The 19,773-nt window shown below is 44.6% G+C and overlaps 1 protein-coding gene across 1 annotated transcript in view; it reads right to left on the bottom strand.

The window, feature by feature from the left end:
- LOC147718591 (putative defense protein 3) overlaps positions 1-19,773 on the bottom strand; it is an 82,228-nt gene that overhangs the window by 55,295 nt on the left and 7,160 nt on the right. The window contains exon 2 of the mRNA XM_086918541.1: positions 18,473-18,585. Coding sequence (XP_086774667.1) covers positions 18,473-18,585 — 113 coding nt within the window. The remainder of the gene's footprint in view (positions 1-18,472; positions 18,586-19,773) is intronic.

Genomic DNA, 19,773 nt, shown 5'->3' with positions numbered 1-19,773 from the left:
GAGTCACTGAGTTCCATATTTGCTCAGTGTGCACCATATGTGGAAGACCTAACATTTGGTGACATGTGAGCTATCATACTTGTTCGAAGATTCCAAGTGAGAATGATGTATGATGCCACTGATAGAGGAGGCACCCAGGCACGTTTGCTAATTTCCTCTACTTCCTCTACTTCAGCTCTGGCTGGTTTTATGGTGAGAGAAGCACATCTCTCTGTAGGCCTGTGCTGGAGTATATTGAATGCATCATTTTAAAATTAATGCCAAGGTACAAAATGCTGCTGCGAGAAGTCCCTTATTCTAAGCTGCAGAAGAAAGATATTTTTATTTTGATAATCAATGTTATTGATTTTATAAAAGACAGCAAAGAAAAACAATACCAGCATTTAGTACATTTGTCAGTGAAAAACAGTGACGAGAGAATAATACCCCAGCATGCAAAGTCCAGCACATGAGCATAATTTAACAGTGTCATCGCCCAAGTCCAGAAGTGGTCCTCTGGGATGTTCAATCTTCTACCACCCCAACCCACTTGCCCCACACTCTGTGAAACTTCTTCGGGCAGCCACGGGCCGCATACATGGGTCGCTCCTGTGCAGCACACCAATCCACCACCCTGCGCCAACGTGTCATTGTGGGAGCAGTCGGGCTCAACCAGTTGGCCGCAATATTTCTCTTGGCCACCATCAGAGCTGTGCTTATGAAGAAAGATATTTTATCAATTTTCAAGATCGCAATGCGGATTACCTACTGATCATCAAGTTCAGGATCCAGGACAATCTGGATTTTGAGTGCTTAAAACTCAGATGTACCCAAGAGAATCAGTCAATAGGCATGTTTCATCCATGCCTCTATCATCCAGCTAGCACCTGTAATCTGGCTAAAGTGAACAGTGGGCAGAGATTATGGTTCAATTAAACAGAGGAAAGACAATCATGGGTGGTGCATCTATTGTGTAGTGTTCTCTGAAGAAGTGGGTCTTTTGACTATTCTATGTATACAAAAGTGTTATCCTGTGTTGTGGAAGCACAGATGGTGGAGATTCGTTTCCTGTTACTTCTTTTATGTAGTTTGTTTGGTTCCAGTTATATGATGCCATGGCTTCTAGTTATTAGTAATTACAGGAAAAGCTTAAGAAATGCATCAATAGCAGGAGCGCGAACAGACGGAGAAGGCAAAAAAGAAGCATCACGTCCGACCGCTAAACAGACTGAAGTCAAGTCACAGAAGCAGCTTGACTAGGCGCACAGCCAATAGCACCTGCCTAGGAAGACAGCCTTACATCGAAAGAATAGGACCACACCCTAAATATCGAAACCCCACGTGTCCACAAGAATGTTTGCCCTGAAGAAGACCTTCCACAACCCAGATCCACCCCAGAAAGTTGAAACCCGTTGGCGTATCCCACATTGAGGCCAAGAGCTAGAAGTTCCGGCACAGGGGGCACTAAAAAGGAAAACCGCAATTCAAGATGTTATACTAGCTTATTAATAAAAGCTCTGACGTACCAAGGGCCACAGTACAGTGACATCATGTAAATAAGAGGGAGGACCCAAGAGAACCAGGTCCCCACTACAATAACTAGAAGGGCACCAACAGAATTATTAGATGCTTAATCACATTTAGGACTTATCCTCAATAATTGTAAAGTGTGAAGAATTTGTATATATTTGTTGTATGTATGCATTGTTGAATTATGTGCTGATTTGTGTATCTATGTAAATAAAAATGTAACTGTTCGTTTGTTCAAAATCTCAAATCTCCAAAAGTTCTTCACCGATTGCTTTGAAATTTGGACACAACATTGCATTCAAATACGCACGTGTTTTTATATACACAATGTTGGATTCAAATACGCGTGTGTCGAATACGCACGTGTTTTTAAGCGAAAGCACAAACAGACACATAAAAATGTCAATGTGCGTTTGATAAAAATCTTAAATCTACGAAGGTTCTTCACCCATTGATTTGAAATTTTGACACAACGTTGAATTCGAATATGCGCGTGTTTATATATACACATCGTTGAATTCGAATACGCGCATGTCAAATACGCACGTGTTTTTAATCTAAAGGACGAACAAACCCTATTGATTGGGTTGCTGCGCAGCAACTACAATAGACGCATAGATACAATAGTCTACATATATTATGATGGACAGTTGGTGTCAGGATGGCAGACCGGGAAGTGGGTGGAGGGAGGAGGAGTTGGTTCACTTGGCAACATTAAGAAAGGACGCATAGAGACAATAATCTACATATATTAGGATGGACAGTTGGTGTCAGGATAGCAGACCGGGAAGTGGGTGGAGGGAGAAGGGAGGAGTTGGTTCACTTTGCAACATTAGCGGGTGTTTATATATACACAACCTTGGTTTCGATTACGTGCGTGTCCAATACGCGCGTGTTTTTCATCGAAAGGCTGAACAGACCCTATTGATTTGGTTGCTGTGCAACAAATATAAGGGACGCAAATATACAATAGTCTACATATGTTAGGATGGACAGTTGGTGTCAGGATGGCAGACCGGGAAGTGGGTGGAGGGAGGGGGGAGGAGTTAGCTCACTTTGCAACCCAAACAGACCCTATTGATTTGGTTGCTGCGCAACAAATACAAGGGACGCATATAGACAATAGTCTACATATATTAGGATGGACAGTTGGTGTCAGGATGGCAGACCGGGAAGTGGGTGGAGGGAGGGGGGAGGAGTTAGCTCACTTTGCAACCCGAACAGACCCTATTGATTTGGTTGCTGCGCAACAAATACAAGGTACGCATATAGACAATAGTCTACATATATTAGGATGGACAGTTAGTGTCAGGATGGCAGACTGGGAAGTGGGTGGAGGGAGGGAGGGAGGGAGGAGTTGGTTCACTTTGCAAGATTAAGAAAGGACGCATAGAGACAATAGTCTAAATAGATTAGAATGGACAGTTGGTGTCAGGATGGAAGACCGGGAAGGGGGTGGAGGTGGTTGGTTCACTTTGCAACATTAGCGCGTCAGACCGTGAAGTGGGTGGAGGGGGGGGGAGGAGTTGGTTCACTTGGCAACATTAAGAAAGGACACATAGAGACAATAGTCTACATATATTAGGATGGACAGTTGGTGTCAGGATGGCAGACCGGGAAGTGGGTGGAGAGAGGGGGGAGGAGTTGGTTCACTTTGCAACATTAGCACGTGTTTATATTTACACAGCATTGGATTCGAATACGCGAGTGTCCAATATGCGCGTGTTTTCAATCGAAAGGCCGAACAGGCCCTATCGATTTAGTGGCTGCGCAACAAATACAAGGAACGCATATACACAATAGTCTACATATATTAGGTTGGATAAAAACATATTGTATACCCACAAGCATTGTGAAATTAAACATATTAGAAACGTGCGCTTACTCTTTTCTTTCTCTTCCATTTAACCAGACTGAGCCACAGCAATGCGTGGCCGGGTACATCTAGTACGTAATATATTTGTAAGTTACAGAAACACACATTGGCTCAAGCGTAGTCACAGATCACATGTTTTGTTTTGCCACGGTGTAGCTTGTAAGTAACTTTTGCATATGTGAATATATCTGTATATACATAGAAAAAGAAATGATGATAAAGATTCATTTAACAAACTCCAGACAAAGCAGTTTTGTGCTGAAAACAATTGTCTTGAGAAACAAACATGAGGCACTACTTTCTACACAAAAATTACCATAAACGACACAGTTCATTACATGAACCTGAATAGGAAAACTCGTGCAGTTTCTTATTCACAAATAAAAATTTAATCTATGGTCTGGGAGGCATACTGTTCCTGATAATGGCTTCTAGTTTTGGCAATGTCTGCCTTGGGTGGTTATTTTTTCTGCTGAGTTTGTATGCAATGCAGATGGCCTTGAAAATGATGCAAGCTTGGAGGTGGAGAAAATTATAGTTTGTTCAATGTTGGGGTGGTATGATCTAACTTCTTCAGGTCTTTACTGAAATATGCTGTAGCATGTTGAATGAAATTGAAGCGGGCCACTGTTGTGTTGGAGTCAGCAAAGCAGAGCGATGTCTCTGTCAACAGGGAGTGAACCATTGAATGGACTGAAAATGGATGCTGCCATGCACTAAGGAATTTGTAAGAAACCAAGTCAGCTGCACATGGTGATAGAGTACATGGGGAACTGCCACGGAGTGCCTCAGACAGATGTTCAGGAATTCAAGACAAAGGGGCCAGGTGTGAAACTAACAGAGGGGTCTAACTCACATGAAGCTCACTGCTCCTTGAGGGACCTGCATAACATCCAGTGCCAAGGATATTTTGGAAGAATATCTCAAGCAGCAGAACATCTAATTGTGACATTCCCCCACCAAAGAGTAAGCAGATCACTACTTCATGAGGGTGCTTGAAATGCATTTTCAGAAGTAACAGATTATGAAGAAGAGACAGATGATGATGAATAAGGGAGCATTTATGATTTTGAAAGTGGTGTTTAGCAGAAGATATAAGAGACGCAGCCAAAGTGCATGGTGATGGACGACCACATGAAGGTGAAGGCTCTCACTAGCATGGGAGTATCTGTCAGTTGGAAGGTTAAGGAACAATTCTTGAACTTCATGCCAAGACCCAAGCTATTACCCTAAAGATTGAAACCCCACGTGCCCACAAGAACGTTTGCCCTGAAGAAGATCTTCCACAACCCAGGTCCACCACAGAAAGTTGAAACCCGTTGGCATTTCCCACATTGAGGCCAAGAGCTAGCAGTTCCTGCATAAGTCAGTGCACAGGGGGCTCTAAAAAGGAAAAACATAATTCAGGACGTTATACTAGCTCATTAACAAAAGCTCTGACTTCCCAAGGGCCATAGTACAGTGACATCATGTAAATTAGAGGGAGGACTCAAGAGAAACAGGTCCCCACCACAATAAGTAGAAGGACACCAGCAGAATCATTAGATGCTTAATCACATTTAGGACTTATCCTTCATAATTGTAAAGTGTGAAGAATTTGTATAAATTTGTTGTATATATGCATTGTTGAATTATGTGTCGATTTGTGTATATGTAATATATTTGTAAGTTACAGTAACACAGATCGGCTCAAGCGTTGTCACAGATCACAACCAGAAAAAGGAGTTTTCTGCTGGAAAAAATTGTCTTGAGAAACTAGCACGGGACACTACTTTCTACACAAAAATTACCATAAACGACACAGTTCATTACATGAACCTGAATAGGAAAACTGGTGCAGTTTCTTATTCACAAATACAATTCTATGATCTGGGAGGCATACTGTTTCTGATAATGGCTTCTAGTTTGGCATTGTCTGCCTGGGGTGGTTATTTTCTCAGCTGACATTGTGTGCAAGCTTCTACCCACCAGGACGAAAAAAGATGTTTTTCGTGCTACCTAAATGAGATGCTTCCTAATGAAGGTGTTTTTGAAGACACCACTTGGAGGCCCTTGTGAATGGTGACAAGGCTGAAAACAAGGTTTTAAACTTCCACCACATGGCCAACCTAGACAACGTTCTTGAGGCACTCATTCAACGCCATTGGATACCTAAAAGCAAGGAGGATGAGATACACAATTATGACACTGTACATCCTATTGATTTGTTACACAAAACAAAACCATTTCACTGCACTGTGGACCTCGGATAAAGCTTGATAGAACTGCATCCAAAGTTAAAATAATTAAAGTTTCTCCTCTCATATGGGATTTTTCAGGTACAAGCGCTTGAGTATCACCATTGCCGGAGACATGCAGTTTCCACAATGAGATCACAGAAGTTTTGCCTAGCATGCGAGCTGTCATCAACCGCAGCCAAGACTTTCGGTTAGTGTCTTCTATTCAGCACAGAAGCATATAGAATACAAGATGTCAAATTGGTAGTGAAACCCACACATTTTGTAGTTTCTTTTGAGGGGTGGCTTTTTGTTGCAGCTTCATTTCTGGACTGGCATCATTGACTCATACTCTCAAAGTAAGCTACATGAGAGCAGAACATTATAAGATCATCAAGGATAATAATACCCCACTTATAGCTGATACAACATCACAGCATTTTGATCAGACCAAATTCACCATATTTTTAGATGAGAGACATCATTGTTTTAGGTAATACTATGCAGATGTGCAGTTCTGAGCTCTCAAGGCAATGTGTTAGTTCCGAGAGCGATGAGCTGATTGTACTCCAGCAACCGGGTCAATGCATCGGTTCTGCTACATGCAGACTGGAGATGCGTCGATTTCCAAGATGCAAGTCTCTGGCTCCACTTCCAGTGAACCAGGAGCAGGGGTAGAGACTTTGATATCCCTGAGTCTCAAGCAAGAGGAAGCAAGTCAACAAGCTCTTGGTGATCACTTTGCACCAAAAGCAGAGTCCAGCTCTCCTCATCAGAGTCAGAAAGCAGCAGGCAGCAGGGCAGCACAAGAAAAAAATCAGGCCTTCCAGGTCAGCGGTCCAGCATAGTGTCAGTACTTGATGCAGCACAGCAATTCTTCTAACAGAGTCAAGTTGTAGTTCCCGAATTATATACTTGAGGGGGGTCAGAGACCCAGTACTTATACCCAGTTGTGTCTTTGAAGTGGAGGTGACTTCAAAGAAGGGTCTTTGAAGTGTACAAAGGTCCTTGCTTCCTAATTCTGTCCCCAGACTATCAGTAAGGGGTAATCAGCTCTTAGTGTGGGGACAGGACACTTCCTATACAGTTGCAAGTGCCAGCTTCTCCCTCCCTTCCTGTCCAGGAAGGGCCATCAGAATGCAGATGAGTGCTCAGACAAACCTACGCTTCCTGTGTTTTTGGCTGTCTAGAGGGAATGCACAAAGTGAAGCTTTCGCCCACCTTAGACATTTATTGCACATAGGTGGCAGGTTTACAGAGCAGTAAGGTGAGAGAAATGCCCACCGGGTTGTCCCATTATTGATAATATATTACACTTTCTAAGAGTGGTATTTCTAATATAGTAATGTTCAATCCAACTTTACCAGTAAAGAGGATCCATCACCACCTTTCCAAAGATATAAAACATCACACTGCCACTACTTTCTGATCAGGAATGACAGCTTAAAAGTGTATTAAGGAATTCACAATGTCAACCTATGAAAGAAGTAGGCCTCATTGTAGTGAAAAGCGAATCTCGGTGCTTCTCACTACCAGGACAAATAAAACTTAAAAGGACATGTTTTATCTTTTACTTACACCGCACCCTGCTCTATGAGCTACATCGGGCCTTCATTAGAGTTGATTTATGTGTAATAAACGAGGTGTTAAAGGCTTGGCAGAGGGTTTTAAATGCCAGGTCAAAGTGGAAGTAAACTGCACACACAGGTCCCCCAGTGGCAGGTGTGAGAACGGTTTGATAGGCTACTTATGAGGGTGGCACAATCAGTAATGCAGGCCCACTAGTCGCATTTAACTTACTGGCCCTGAGTATATGGTATACCACTTCACAAGGGAATTACAAGTAAATTCAATATGCTAATGTTACCATGTTTTAGGGGAGAAGCACATGCACTTTGGCAAAGGTTAGAAGTGGTAACGTGTTTAGAGTCCTAAGGCCAACAAAAAGATACAGCAAAAAGAAGAGGTAAGCTGGCAAAATATTTTGAGGGAGACCACCCTAAGGATGACAGGTCTAATAATTACCAATCCAATATTTCAAATTCAGTTTTCTTAATATTATATGGATATGTGACTATTCAAATACATGTTTTTCTTAAGGTACAATGTTAGATAGGGAACAAAGAACTGTTTTGCTGACGGATTACTCCATCACAACCAAAACTAAATTCACATCCACTGAATTGTAAGGGCATTATTTTACATGAACATGGTAAGAAATGGCACATCAGATCTGTCACTTTTGTGGCAGAGGTCCCCTCAATAAAACTCAAAAACACATACATTGTCTACAGCAGACATATAATGATGAGCATGCTATGCAAAATAGTTTTTGTTACTTGATGTTTTTGACAATGGAGAAAGTAATATATTTGAATTTAAAAAGACAGAATTTGTCATAGTCATATTATTGTGTCTATTTATTTCTTCCTAAATTATCTCATTCTGTCACCTACTGGGTCAGTAGCAAGTCATCGGTGGGTAAAGTTTTGTCTTGCACATATACTGGTGATGGAGATATCTGCAGTGAAAACTGCCTGAACATTGATTGAATGGTTCTGAAAAGAAGATGGATACACTTGTTCTCAGTCATGGATTCATATTAATATAGCTGAGGGTCATGCAGGGTAAATGAAGTGAGTATCACAAAGCATTGAAAATGTCCTTGATAAGGTAATGTGTAACACAATTGTAGATTCTTCAGAGCATAATATCGGTATAAAACTTGAGGACTGAGTAAAATTATTGGTAATCCAGATGCCCATGCACTGGCCCAGCTAGAAATCACCAAGCGGGAATACCTGTTGTTGGCGACCAACGCAGTCCGCTCGCAACAGCTGGCTGTTGTACACCGCTCTATGAAACGGGAGATAGGGTGGGGAAACTCCTTGCATGGTTGGACAGAAAGTAGCTTGAGGCAAGGTGGGTACTCGCTATTAAGTATAGCCAACAGGTGTATACTACACCCGCGGCCATAGCAGGGGCATTTGCTAAGTATTATAAAGACCTTTACACAGCCAAACCGCAGGTGAGCATATATCATATCACTCAATATTTGGACGCAATCCAATGCCATTGCTGTCCCAAACAGATAGGGACAGGCTCAAGGGAGTCCTCGCTCTTGAGGAAATTACTGAAGCAATTGGCCGGCTAAAGTCCGGTAAGACCCCTGGTCTGAATGGTCTTTCGGGGGAATTTGTTAAACAAAACAGTGGTATATTAGCCCCACACTTGTTACAGATGTACCTGGACTCAAAGGAACAAGGGCACTTGCCTCCAGATCTTCGGACGGCCACTGTGGTGGTTATCCACAAACCTGGGAAACCGGTGGAGGAGTGTGGATCCTACCGTCCTATATCCTTGCTCAATGTCGAAACTAAAATCTTGGCCACAGTCCTTGCGATGCACCTTCTGACGGTCATTGGCACCCTGGTCCACAGTGACCAATCTGGAATCATGCCTGGTAGAGCTACCCGCTTTAATTTGCAATGCGTGGCTAATTGGATGCACACGATTCAAGAACGCGAGGCTCCACATATACTCTTTTCTTTAGACGCCGAGAAGGCATTTGATACCATTCAATGGCCCTTTATGTGGTGTGTTTTGAAGAAGTTCGGTTTCTGCCCCATGTTTAGGGAATGGCTGGCTCTCTTGTATAATGCACCTGAAGCTAGAGTGCGAGTTAATGGGGTATTGTCTTCCAGCTGGTCTATCCAGTGCGGTACCAGGCAGGTTTGTCCCCTATCACCCTTATTATTTGCACTTATTCTGGAGCCCCTGACCTGTATAGTTCGATCTACCCCGGGCTTAGAGGGCTTTCTCAACAACTCCGGCCACCTTCCAGAGGAACGCATATCATTGTATGTGGATGATATTCTGCTGTATGTGACAGACCCGGCTGAAACTCTTCCTAAATTTCTTCGGCTCTTCGAAGATTATGGTCGTCATGCGGGATATAAGATCAACTGGAATAAATCCACCTTCTATCCAGTGGCAGGGGTGGCGACACCTCAGTCCTATCCGAACTGTCTGAAGGTGTCTCCCAATGGATTTCAATATCTGGGACTGTATATCACTACTCATACTCCGTCTCGCTTACAGCACAATATTCTCTGTATTCTTTCCAACTTTCAAGAAGAAGTTAAGAGGTGGAGGAGACTCCCTCTGATGATCATGGGGCGGGCGGCAATGTACAAAATGATCACTCTTCCGCAGTTGTTATACATTTTACAGAATATGTACTGCAAAATACCAGATGCCATATTTGCATCCCTTGATGGGGAACTCCGTACCCTCCTTTGGGATGGGGCCCACCCACGTATAGTGTTGCAAACGCTGCAACGCAATCCGTATAACAGGGGCCTGGCCCTACCGGATATTGGGGCCGGCAGCACATCTTATTATAGTCAGTGAATGGGGCCACGCTCCGGGTGATAATCCCGCTTACCGGTTGGAGGGACTACAATTTCAAGATCATACATATCTACATTACCTGTACGGTGGGCCGGGTACCGCCCGCCTCCTCCCGGCCATGAAAAGGACGACAGAGGCATGGAAACGTGCAGAGAAGCAGATGCAATGGGCTAAGAAACCCTCTAGGCAGACTCCACTATGGGAAGGGGCCCGATTGAAGGAAATTAGGAAACTGAGAGGTTTCCACAGTTGGGACTGAATAGGAATCTCCAAAGTCGTAGATGTCCTGGACAAAGGCAAAATGGCATCCTTCACCTCCCTGCAGGCCACTTACCAACCAACACTATGCTTATGTCTGATTTCGCCATGCCTGGCGAGTCGACGGGCTAGCGGAGGTGGCACTCCCGGAATACGCTCATTTAGAGGGAAGACTTCTCCAGGAAGAGATTCCTTGCAAGGCTATCTCACTGACCTATAGAACACAAATTAATAATATTCCTGATAATCTGGGCCCGCTCAGGGTTAGATGGGAACATACTACCAGCCCGCTGGAAGACCTTAAATGGGAGGGCGCTCTTATGCACCCCGTGAAGTGGCGATCAGGCTGCGACTGCGCCTTGTACAATATAAAATCCTCCATTGGCAGAGCAGAGAACCCGGAGTGTTTTCGATGTCACGCAGAACGGGGGACATTCATACACACACTCTGGGAGTGTACTAAGATACAAATGTACTGGTCCACAGTGGTGAGGGAATTGAACACTATACTGGGGGCTCACCTAGAGGTAGAACCTCGCTCTATACTATTGGGGATCAACACGGAAGTGGATCTTCCAGGGTATAAGCTTCTATTGTTCAATTTGGGATTGATAGTTGCCAAAAGAGATATTTCTCGCTACTGGGGTGTTTCCCAAATCCATACCATAGAAGAATGGAGGAACTGTTTGAATTTATATATGGTGGCGGAGAAAACTACATATATAGCGAGGGGATGTCCTAGAAAATTTCGTGAAGTATGGACTCCATGGTTACGGCACTATGGCTTGGAGATTGAGTTGGGAGAGGAGGGATCGAGCCTGTCAGGAGGGGAACTGGGAATTGCGCTTTGATTGTTTTACTACCTGCATTGTTGATAGATATACTGCTAGTTATTGAGGAGTCTTCCAGTATATGTACCTATGTAATCATACTTTGGGGAGCCCTGTTCTTGTTCGGGAGGGGAGTCGTGACCTGTTCTACCTATCGGCGATTAATAATGTGTATTGATTCCTGGTTATCTCACAATCATGATTTATGTGTTTATTGTTTAAATGCGAATAAAAAAAATATTTAAAAAAAAAAAAAAACTTGAGGACTGGCCAAAGTGTGGCTGTAGACTCTCATTGGTGTTGCTTATGTACTGGTTGGATCAGTAGTTATGCAAATGTAACACTGACATTTTTTCATCATAACTGGTGGATATTTCCACATCATTTCATTTGTAATGTTTAATTAATGTTCCATATTATTTTTCATTATTTTTTACTGTATTTTCTAATCTTGGGTCTTCTCTGCAAGGTTTCAATTTTGATACGTGTTTATACACATTGTTGAAGTGTCCTTCTCCCTTGATGGGCTTTTGTATTATTTGTTTTCCAGGACAATAAGAGGATCACTTTCCGACTGCTTACCCACGCACACAAATCACTCTACGACATCGGACCAGAATGCCTCAACTCACGTCTGTCCTTTTACACCCCCTCCCGTCAACTACGCTCTTCCAGCCAAGCCCTCGCCACTGTCCCTCGCATCAACAAGACCACCATGGGAGGCAGATCCTTTTCTTACCTGGCTGCTAAAACATGGAACTCTCTCCCCGCATACCTTCGCCTCACCCAGAACCACCTAGCATTCAGAAAGCAACTTAAAACCTGGATATTTGAAAAGTAATCCTCCTCCCCTTCCTAAGCGCCTTGAAACCCTATGGGTATGTAGTGCGCTATATAAGTTCTGTGACTTGACTTGACTTGACTATAAAACAGTGTATTTGTCTGGTGCTTTATTGAATACTATGTATAGACACCACAATGGTTATTTATGTACACATTATGATGTTAATAAAGGACATCCAATTCAATATGATTAGACATTGAATTTGTTGTATACTTATTATGTGAATGTTGACAATGAATCACTTTGAATATTAGGAATAATAACATTATAATTATATTTTGACTACAGAAATATGCTATATTTTAGACAATATGCAGGTGTGAGTTAAATATATTGTAGGGAAGTGGGTTATTAGGAGGTGGTGGTATTCACCCTCAGCCAATACTAATACCACAATCACTAATAGCTTCAGTCAAGTCTCAGTAGATTAAACCTTGCTCAACCCTTGGTAGCTTAGCAAACAAGCGGTTAGGTTTAATTTAGGAGACAGGTATGTGTAAAGCAACTAATACCACTAAAACAGTAAATAAGTAAAAGACACAGTACAATAGAAATCCAACACCAATTTATAACACTAAAGAATATTGTTGTCTTCAAAACAACACCAAAATGACAAATCTCCAATGTAGGGAACCAGAGATATGAATTTTTAAGATTAAATAAAAAACTATGCTTCGTAGCACCAAAAAGAAGGGCCCTCGTGGCTTTCTGGTCACGCTGGACATGGACATAATCAAAGTTTTAGGCCAACTGCGATGGAGCGCTAATGAGATAGGCTGAGGGCTAGGTCCTGGTCAAAGGTTTACCTTTGAATTTAGTCTTTTTCTTGGAGCTTTTAGCTCGACAACGAGTACTCAGGTTCCTTGGGTGCAGAGTTCAATTCGGAGATGGGGGCCCGCTGCAGTGCCATGCCTCAGTGAGCCTCCGGAAGTTTTTGTCCTCAACAGCAAGGAGCTCCGAAGCTTTCAGTAGGACAAACCAGCATGGTCAGGCCATTTTGCGAGTCAACAACAGCAGCATGACTCTGGACGTCGAGCTGGTTTCCTCCCGGAGCTTTTCTGCAAAATGTCCCAGAAACTGGACAAACATTAAGAGTTCTTGCAATTTCTTATTTCCTGTCAGGAAAATAAGGGTCTAATACCACCAGCCAAGGTTTCAGAGACTCTGAAATGCCTCTTGGGGGTGAAGACTCAATTTCCCACAATGAACCAGTGCAGTCCAGGAACATCCAGTTGCAAGTAGTCAGCTGGGGTAATCCTCTCTTTTACTTTGCCGGTGACTTCTTCCAGCTCTGTTGTACCTGTTGCTGATCAGGGAGTGCACTTCATTTCCTATGAGTTAGGCACAGACCTTTCTTTGTGGAGCCTTGTCAGTGCAGCAGGTGCAGTCTTCCTCAGTGCAAGCCTTCTGTGGTGCAGTCCAAGGGTCCAGCAGGCCAGTCCTTCTTTTCTTCCAGGCAGTGATCTGAGGATCTTCTGCAGTGCTCTCATATTCATCCTCATTCTAGGCTGGTAGGGGGGAACCCTAACCAATAGGGGTATAGCTACCTTCCTCTGCTATGACCACTTCCTGCAAATTGTGGCATATGTTTGACCCAGAAGGCACTATTCTCCCAAAAATCAAAATGGAGAAAATCTCTCCTTGGTGTGTGTGTCTGGGTAACCCAAACCACAGGGGTGGCTAACAACTGACTACATTCCCTTTTCAGACCATTTCCTAATCTAATTAGGGGGGCTCCCATCTGACTGGGGATCAAGGAAGTGGGGGCTGGCCTGCGTCCTATGATATCAGAGCTCCTGCCTTTGAAGTCCAGCTTACCTTCCTGCGTGCAACAGGTTGCACGCAGAAGCTGGAACAAGATCACAGCCGACCAGCTCGCAACTTCCCTGAGCAAGAACCCATCCACCAGCGCAACGAACCCCAGACAAGCGGCCACCAACCTCACGAAGTGGATCAGCGACTGCGCAGACGACCTCGCCCCTCTGAGGACCCCGCCTAGCAGACCCGGCAGCAAGAAAGCCCCATGGTTCACCGACGAACTCAAGAACTCGAAGAAGAACTGCAGAGCCCTTGAGAAAGCCTGGCGCAGAGACCCAACACCGGACAACATGACTGTCCTCAAGCTCGCCACCCGAATACACCACCAACTGATCCACACCACCAAGAAAACTGCATTCAAGGAACCACTGGACAACAACGCACACAACAGCAAGGAACTCTTCAACATCGTTAAAGAGCTCTACAACCCCAACGCCAGAAACAACGACATCACCCCTTCGCAAGACCTCTGCAACTCCCTCGCCTCCTACTTCCACAACAAGATCGCAGACATACACAACAGCTTCAGCACTCAACCGACGCACGCCTCTACCGAACCACCGCCCCCCACCACCACCCTCCGCGCCTGGACCCCGATCAGCACCGAAGACACCATCCGCACGATGAACTCCATCCACTCCGGATCTCCGACCGACCCTTGCCCTCACCACGTCTTCAACAAGGCCGACGCTGTCATCGCACCCCACCTGCGGGACATCATCAACACCTCCTTCAACACCGCCACCTTCCCGGAGAACTGGAAGCACGCCAAACTCAGCACCCTACTAAAGAAGCCATCAGCCGACCCCTCCAACCTCAAGAACTACCGACCCATCTCGCTGCTCCCGTTCCCTGCAAAAGTCATCGAGAAGACCGTCAACAAGCAGCTGGCCGCCTTCCTCGAGACGAACGGATCCCTCGACCTCTCGCAGTCTGGCTTCAGGGCCAACCACAGCACCGAGACCGCCCTGATCACAGCCACCGATGACATCCGAGCTCTGCTCGACAACGGAGAAACAGCGGCCCTCATCCTCCTAGACCTCTCCGCGGCCTACGACACCGCCTGCCACCGTACCCTAGTACAGCGCCTCAGCAACATCGGAATCCAGGAGAAGGCACTGGAGTGGACCATCTCCTTCCTCGCCGGAAGGACACAGAGAGTCCGCCTCCCCCCGTTCAGATCAGAAGCCACCGAAGTCATCTGCGGCGTTCCTCAAGGCTCCTCGCTCAGCCCAACCCTCTTCAACGTCTACATGAGTCCCCTCGCAGCCATCGCACGACAGTACAACCTCAACATCATCTCCTACCCCGACGACAATCAGCTGATCCTCTCCCTCACCAACGACCCCGCCACCGCCAGAGCCAACCTACACGAAGGGATGAAGAAAGTAGCCGAATGGATGAAGAACAGCCGCCTGAAACTGAACTTGGACAAGACGGAAGTCCTCATCCTGGGATCCTCACCCTCTGCCTGGGACGACTCCTGGTGGCCCCCCGCCCTAGGCAGCGCACTCAAACCAACAGACCGCGCACGCAACCTGGGCTTCATCCTGGACTCCTCCCTCTCCATGACCAGACAAGTCAAAGCCGTCTCCTCGTCGTGCTTCAACATCCTACGCATGATACGCAAGATCTTTCGGTGGCTCCCCACCTAGACCAGGAAGACGGTCACCCAGGCCCTCGTCACCAGCCGACTGGACTACGGCAACTCCCTCTATGCCGGAATCACCGCCAAACTCCAGAAGAGACTCCAGCGGATCCAGAACGCCTCAGCAAGACTCATCCTGGACATCCCCCGTCACAACCACATCTCCGGACACCTGCGAGACCTGCACTGGCTCCCGGTCAACAAGAGAATCACCTTCCGTCTCCTCACCCACGCACACAAAGCCCTGAACAACCAAGGACCAGGATACCTCAACAGCCGCCTCAACTTCTATGCTCCCAAACGCCAGCTCCGATCGACCGGCCACGCCCTCGCCGCCGTCCCCCGCATCTGAAGAGCTACCACAGGGGGAAGGTCCTTCTCCTACCTCGCCGCCAAGACCTGGAACTCCCTCCCGACCCACCTCCGCCTGACCCAGGACCACCTCACCTTAAGGAAGCAGCTCAAGACCTGGCTGTTCGAGCAGTAGCGGACCCCCCTCCCCAAGCGCCTTGAGACCCTCCGGGTGAGTAGCGCGCTATACAAATGCTCTGATTGATTGATTGATTGATAGATAGCATATAGTAAACTTGTGTAAATAGGATGGAATTAGCTGACAGAAGTTAGTACGGTAATATGGGTTCCAGAGTGGGAAAAGGGTGAAATTGTTAATTATAATAAACAAATAGTATTTGTTCTTACCAGTCTCCATTCCACCTGGAATTCCAACAATGCTTTCAATATGGAGTATAGACAACACCTTCTCCTACCAGGCAATGAGGTTGAGGGCAAGGAGGAGGCAGCCCGGATACGCCACATCAGGTAAGTGCTTTTAAAAAAAATAATTAAATTAGGGAGAGTCGGGGGCCAGCTAACTCCGCTATACCACGGAGTCGGAGTTTTGCCTGAACTCTGCATTCTCAACAGAGCGTGGAGTAGGCAAAACTTTGTAAACTCCACTGGCTGAGTTCTCCGCCAGGGGTTAGTTGAGGGGCCTATGGGAACCAGCACCAGTTGCCAGGGTGTCTTGGTATGCCCTGGAAGCATCAGTCTACATCCCCTGCAGTTCATTCCAGTGCTTACAGATGTTCTGCTGTGAGCAGCTGGTGTTAGAGACAGCATTCACTTTATCCACAATTGTGACATATGTTTCCCTTCTCTGGCTCAAAGTTGTTGCGTGGACCGGGGTTCCAAATAACTGAGGTTCAACCCTAGTTTTCTGATCCACCGTAACAGTTTCGTCATTTTCTAAGAGCTGGGGTCTCTTCTTCCAACCATCTTTTGCTTTTTGTATCAAAGAGCTGTGTTGCTTGTGCTGTGCATTGTGAGTGTTAAATGTTTTTCTGGCTTGAAAAGTATGATTTATAATGGGATCTGCTGGTGTGGTTGATAAGTTGATTTTCAACAGGTGTTGGCGGACGTGTCCGTCAGTATTGACGGATGCATCCGCCATTTGTTTAGCCTATTTGTTGGTGTTCTCATCGTTGCCACATACGTGCCTGCAGTCGATCTTATGCCAAGTGTGATGCTGCAAATCAGTATTTCTTTTAATCCAACAGCTCCTTGCATTCCAGGAGAGAGAGCTGCTACACATACGCACCAGCATCAAATTTGAGGAGGAGGCTTGGCCAAGGTTTTCAACTGCAGTCATTTTATACAATTCCTACTACCATATCGGGAGGGGAAGTAGATTTGGAGTTAAGAACAGTAAATCTATACTTACCAATATATAGTTATCTTCACCGTATAGTGATAGTTGATATTCCTTCCTTATGTGATATTTTCGCAGGTCAACTTTTCAACCACAAAATTGTGACATACAACAACCTCTGCCAGATATGGCCACCTTGAGTACTGAGAATGTTCAAGGAACTAATTAGCATATTCATGCGAACAACAGGAACTCATTTGAATATGTCCTCTTTTCCTTCTGGGCATGCACAGAAGTGGGAGGAACAGCATTTCACCAAGAACCTACCGTATGAGAGAGAGATGGTTAATGAGGCTCGGCCACTGAATGAACCCCTACTGTGTTTTTTTAAGGGCAGGACAGTGCTGTCAGCATGGTTGAAGGGTGGGGACACATGCCACACATCAACATGTGTATAAACATTGCACTGTTGTCTTGTTCAACTACACATCAAAGATAAAATAGTGGCATCTCTGTTGCAAAGACAAATGCAAGTATCAAGGTGATGAACTGTATGATGGTATATTGTGGTCATTTCTTTTAATCTTACTGAACATAGTTTGAAGCATTTTTGCAAATTATTGATAGTTACAATTCTAATTGGACATGAAATGGATTTTGACTCAACACATGGATCGGTTGAGTGCACATTTACACAAGAGTCATGTGCACAGATTACTACATGTGCCTTACTTTGCACTTCTTGTATTTGAATAATGTAAGTGCGTGAGTGAAGTGTTATCTTCGGCTCCTCCATGTATATATATGAACATAGGTCAGGAGTTTGCCCACAGTTCATGGCTCAGAAGTGGTACAAGAGGCTTGAATGAGACAATAGGCATCCATTCATCATCACAACAAGGAGTCTGACATTAAATAACTCTTCCTCTCATACTATGATCATGAATATATATATACAAAATGATGAACAAGGGCAGCTTTGACAACTCAAGAACTAATGTAGGCCACTGAAGTGTATCAGCGTGTGGCGGAACAGACACCACCATATGAAATCAGTGACCACTTCCATTTGAATAGGAATATTGAATAGATCTGTCAAAGTTATTCTTACATATAAATATTCATGGCTGCATGCACTCTTCAATGCATAATTCCACAAAAAATGGTTCTTCTATCGTTTTTAGGGGGAAAACTGTTTTAATAAGTGCATGCATGTTGCAGATCTGTCATGTTCATTTTGGACAAATCTTTGAGTAATATGGGCTCTTTAGACAAACATCTCAACAAACACATGCCTATCAAATTGCATATACTCGTGAAGTATTTCTGATATGGTATTTTTAGTATTAAGTGTGGAACTCCAGCCAACAAAGTCAGCATCCAAGTCTTCGCGCTCACTCGCTCAAACCTACCTGCAGGACCTTGGTGTTCTCTGGTGGGTCTTTCCAGGTGCCCAAAGGTTTTGTGCTGTTAACTTCTAGAAATACCAATAAAATCCCTGCATAATCTGGACCAGTAAAGTGAACTGTAAATAAATGAAAAGGCAATCATTATGTATAATCATTACCATTTCTAAATATCTCACAATGTCTAATTTTTGCTCGAATAACACCGCTGAATGGAATGACTAGTGTTGGCAGTCCCTTTTTTCAATAGAAATGTTAAAGCTTGGTAAAGCCACAATATCACACCTACTTGCCTTTATTTGTACTCCTGTGTCTATCACACAAGTTCAACAATCTGTTAGCTAGACTGAAAAACCTTTTTCTCCCACCGCCTGATTTTCCTAAATTCTTCCCGTCTATATTTTACCCCTGCTTTTAATAAGACTGAATTATCTATAACTCTGGGCCTGTAAATGGTAATAATGCTGTATTGCAGGAACTAGATTGTAGACTCATGCAAGAGGCTGAACAAAGGAAGGGGGGGGGCGGAACCAATTGTTTTAGTAATGGGAGATTTAAACTGTCACCTTTGCCCAAACATGCTTCCTGTAACTGCGGACTGGTCGGCTTGCCCGGCAGAGAATGGTCCACATTTTGAACATAGCAAGGAGGGGCTAACATTATCTAAATTACTAGATACCCATGCGCTAGTACACACGATTGATCTGACCGTCCCGGGCCTAGATGGTACCCTCACTCCAACATTCAAGGAAGAGGATGCTCTTCCATAATAGACTATATGATGATATACACTTTTGCGAAACACTGGATTACAGAGGCTAGAACTGAATGGAGCATTTTCAGTGACCACAATCCCCTAGTTTTGGAACTGATATATAGTGGCCGCCTAAAAAGGAGTAAACAAGCTAATACTACTTTAAGGCCAACCGATCAGGGGAGGCGACTAAGAAGGTCGAAAATGAATGTCCAGGAATTCTATAAATCCCTAATAGAAAAGGGCAAAAAGCAGGTTGAAGACTGCTTAGACCCTTTGATAGAGGATTCTGAGCTAGTCACGGCGTTTGGGTTGCTAACCAACTTGGCTGATAAATTACTGGAAGCAAAAGGCCCCAGAAAGAATAGCACACAACCAGGATGGTTTGATACCAAATGCTCTCGAGCACTAAGAGACCTAAAATCAAGCCTCAAAGTAAATCCCAGGGACAAAGCAAAAGTGGCCCTCTGAAGAAAGACTTATAATATTATGGTAAAACAGAGGAAGACTACGCTACAAGCGGAAGTATGGGCTGACCTAAGGGAGGCAGGAG

This window comes from Lissotriton vulgaris, chromosome 4_1, assembly GCF_964263255.1.
Source record: "Lissotriton vulgaris chromosome 4_1, aLisVul1.2, whole genome shotgun sequence".
In the NCBI taxonomy this organism is placed as follows: Eukaryota; Metazoa; Chordata; class Amphibia; order Caudata; family Salamandridae; genus Lissotriton; species Lissotriton vulgaris.
The sequence above is the reverse complement of the archived record's forward strand: the minus strand, read 5'-3'. Positions and strand labels throughout refer to the sequence as shown.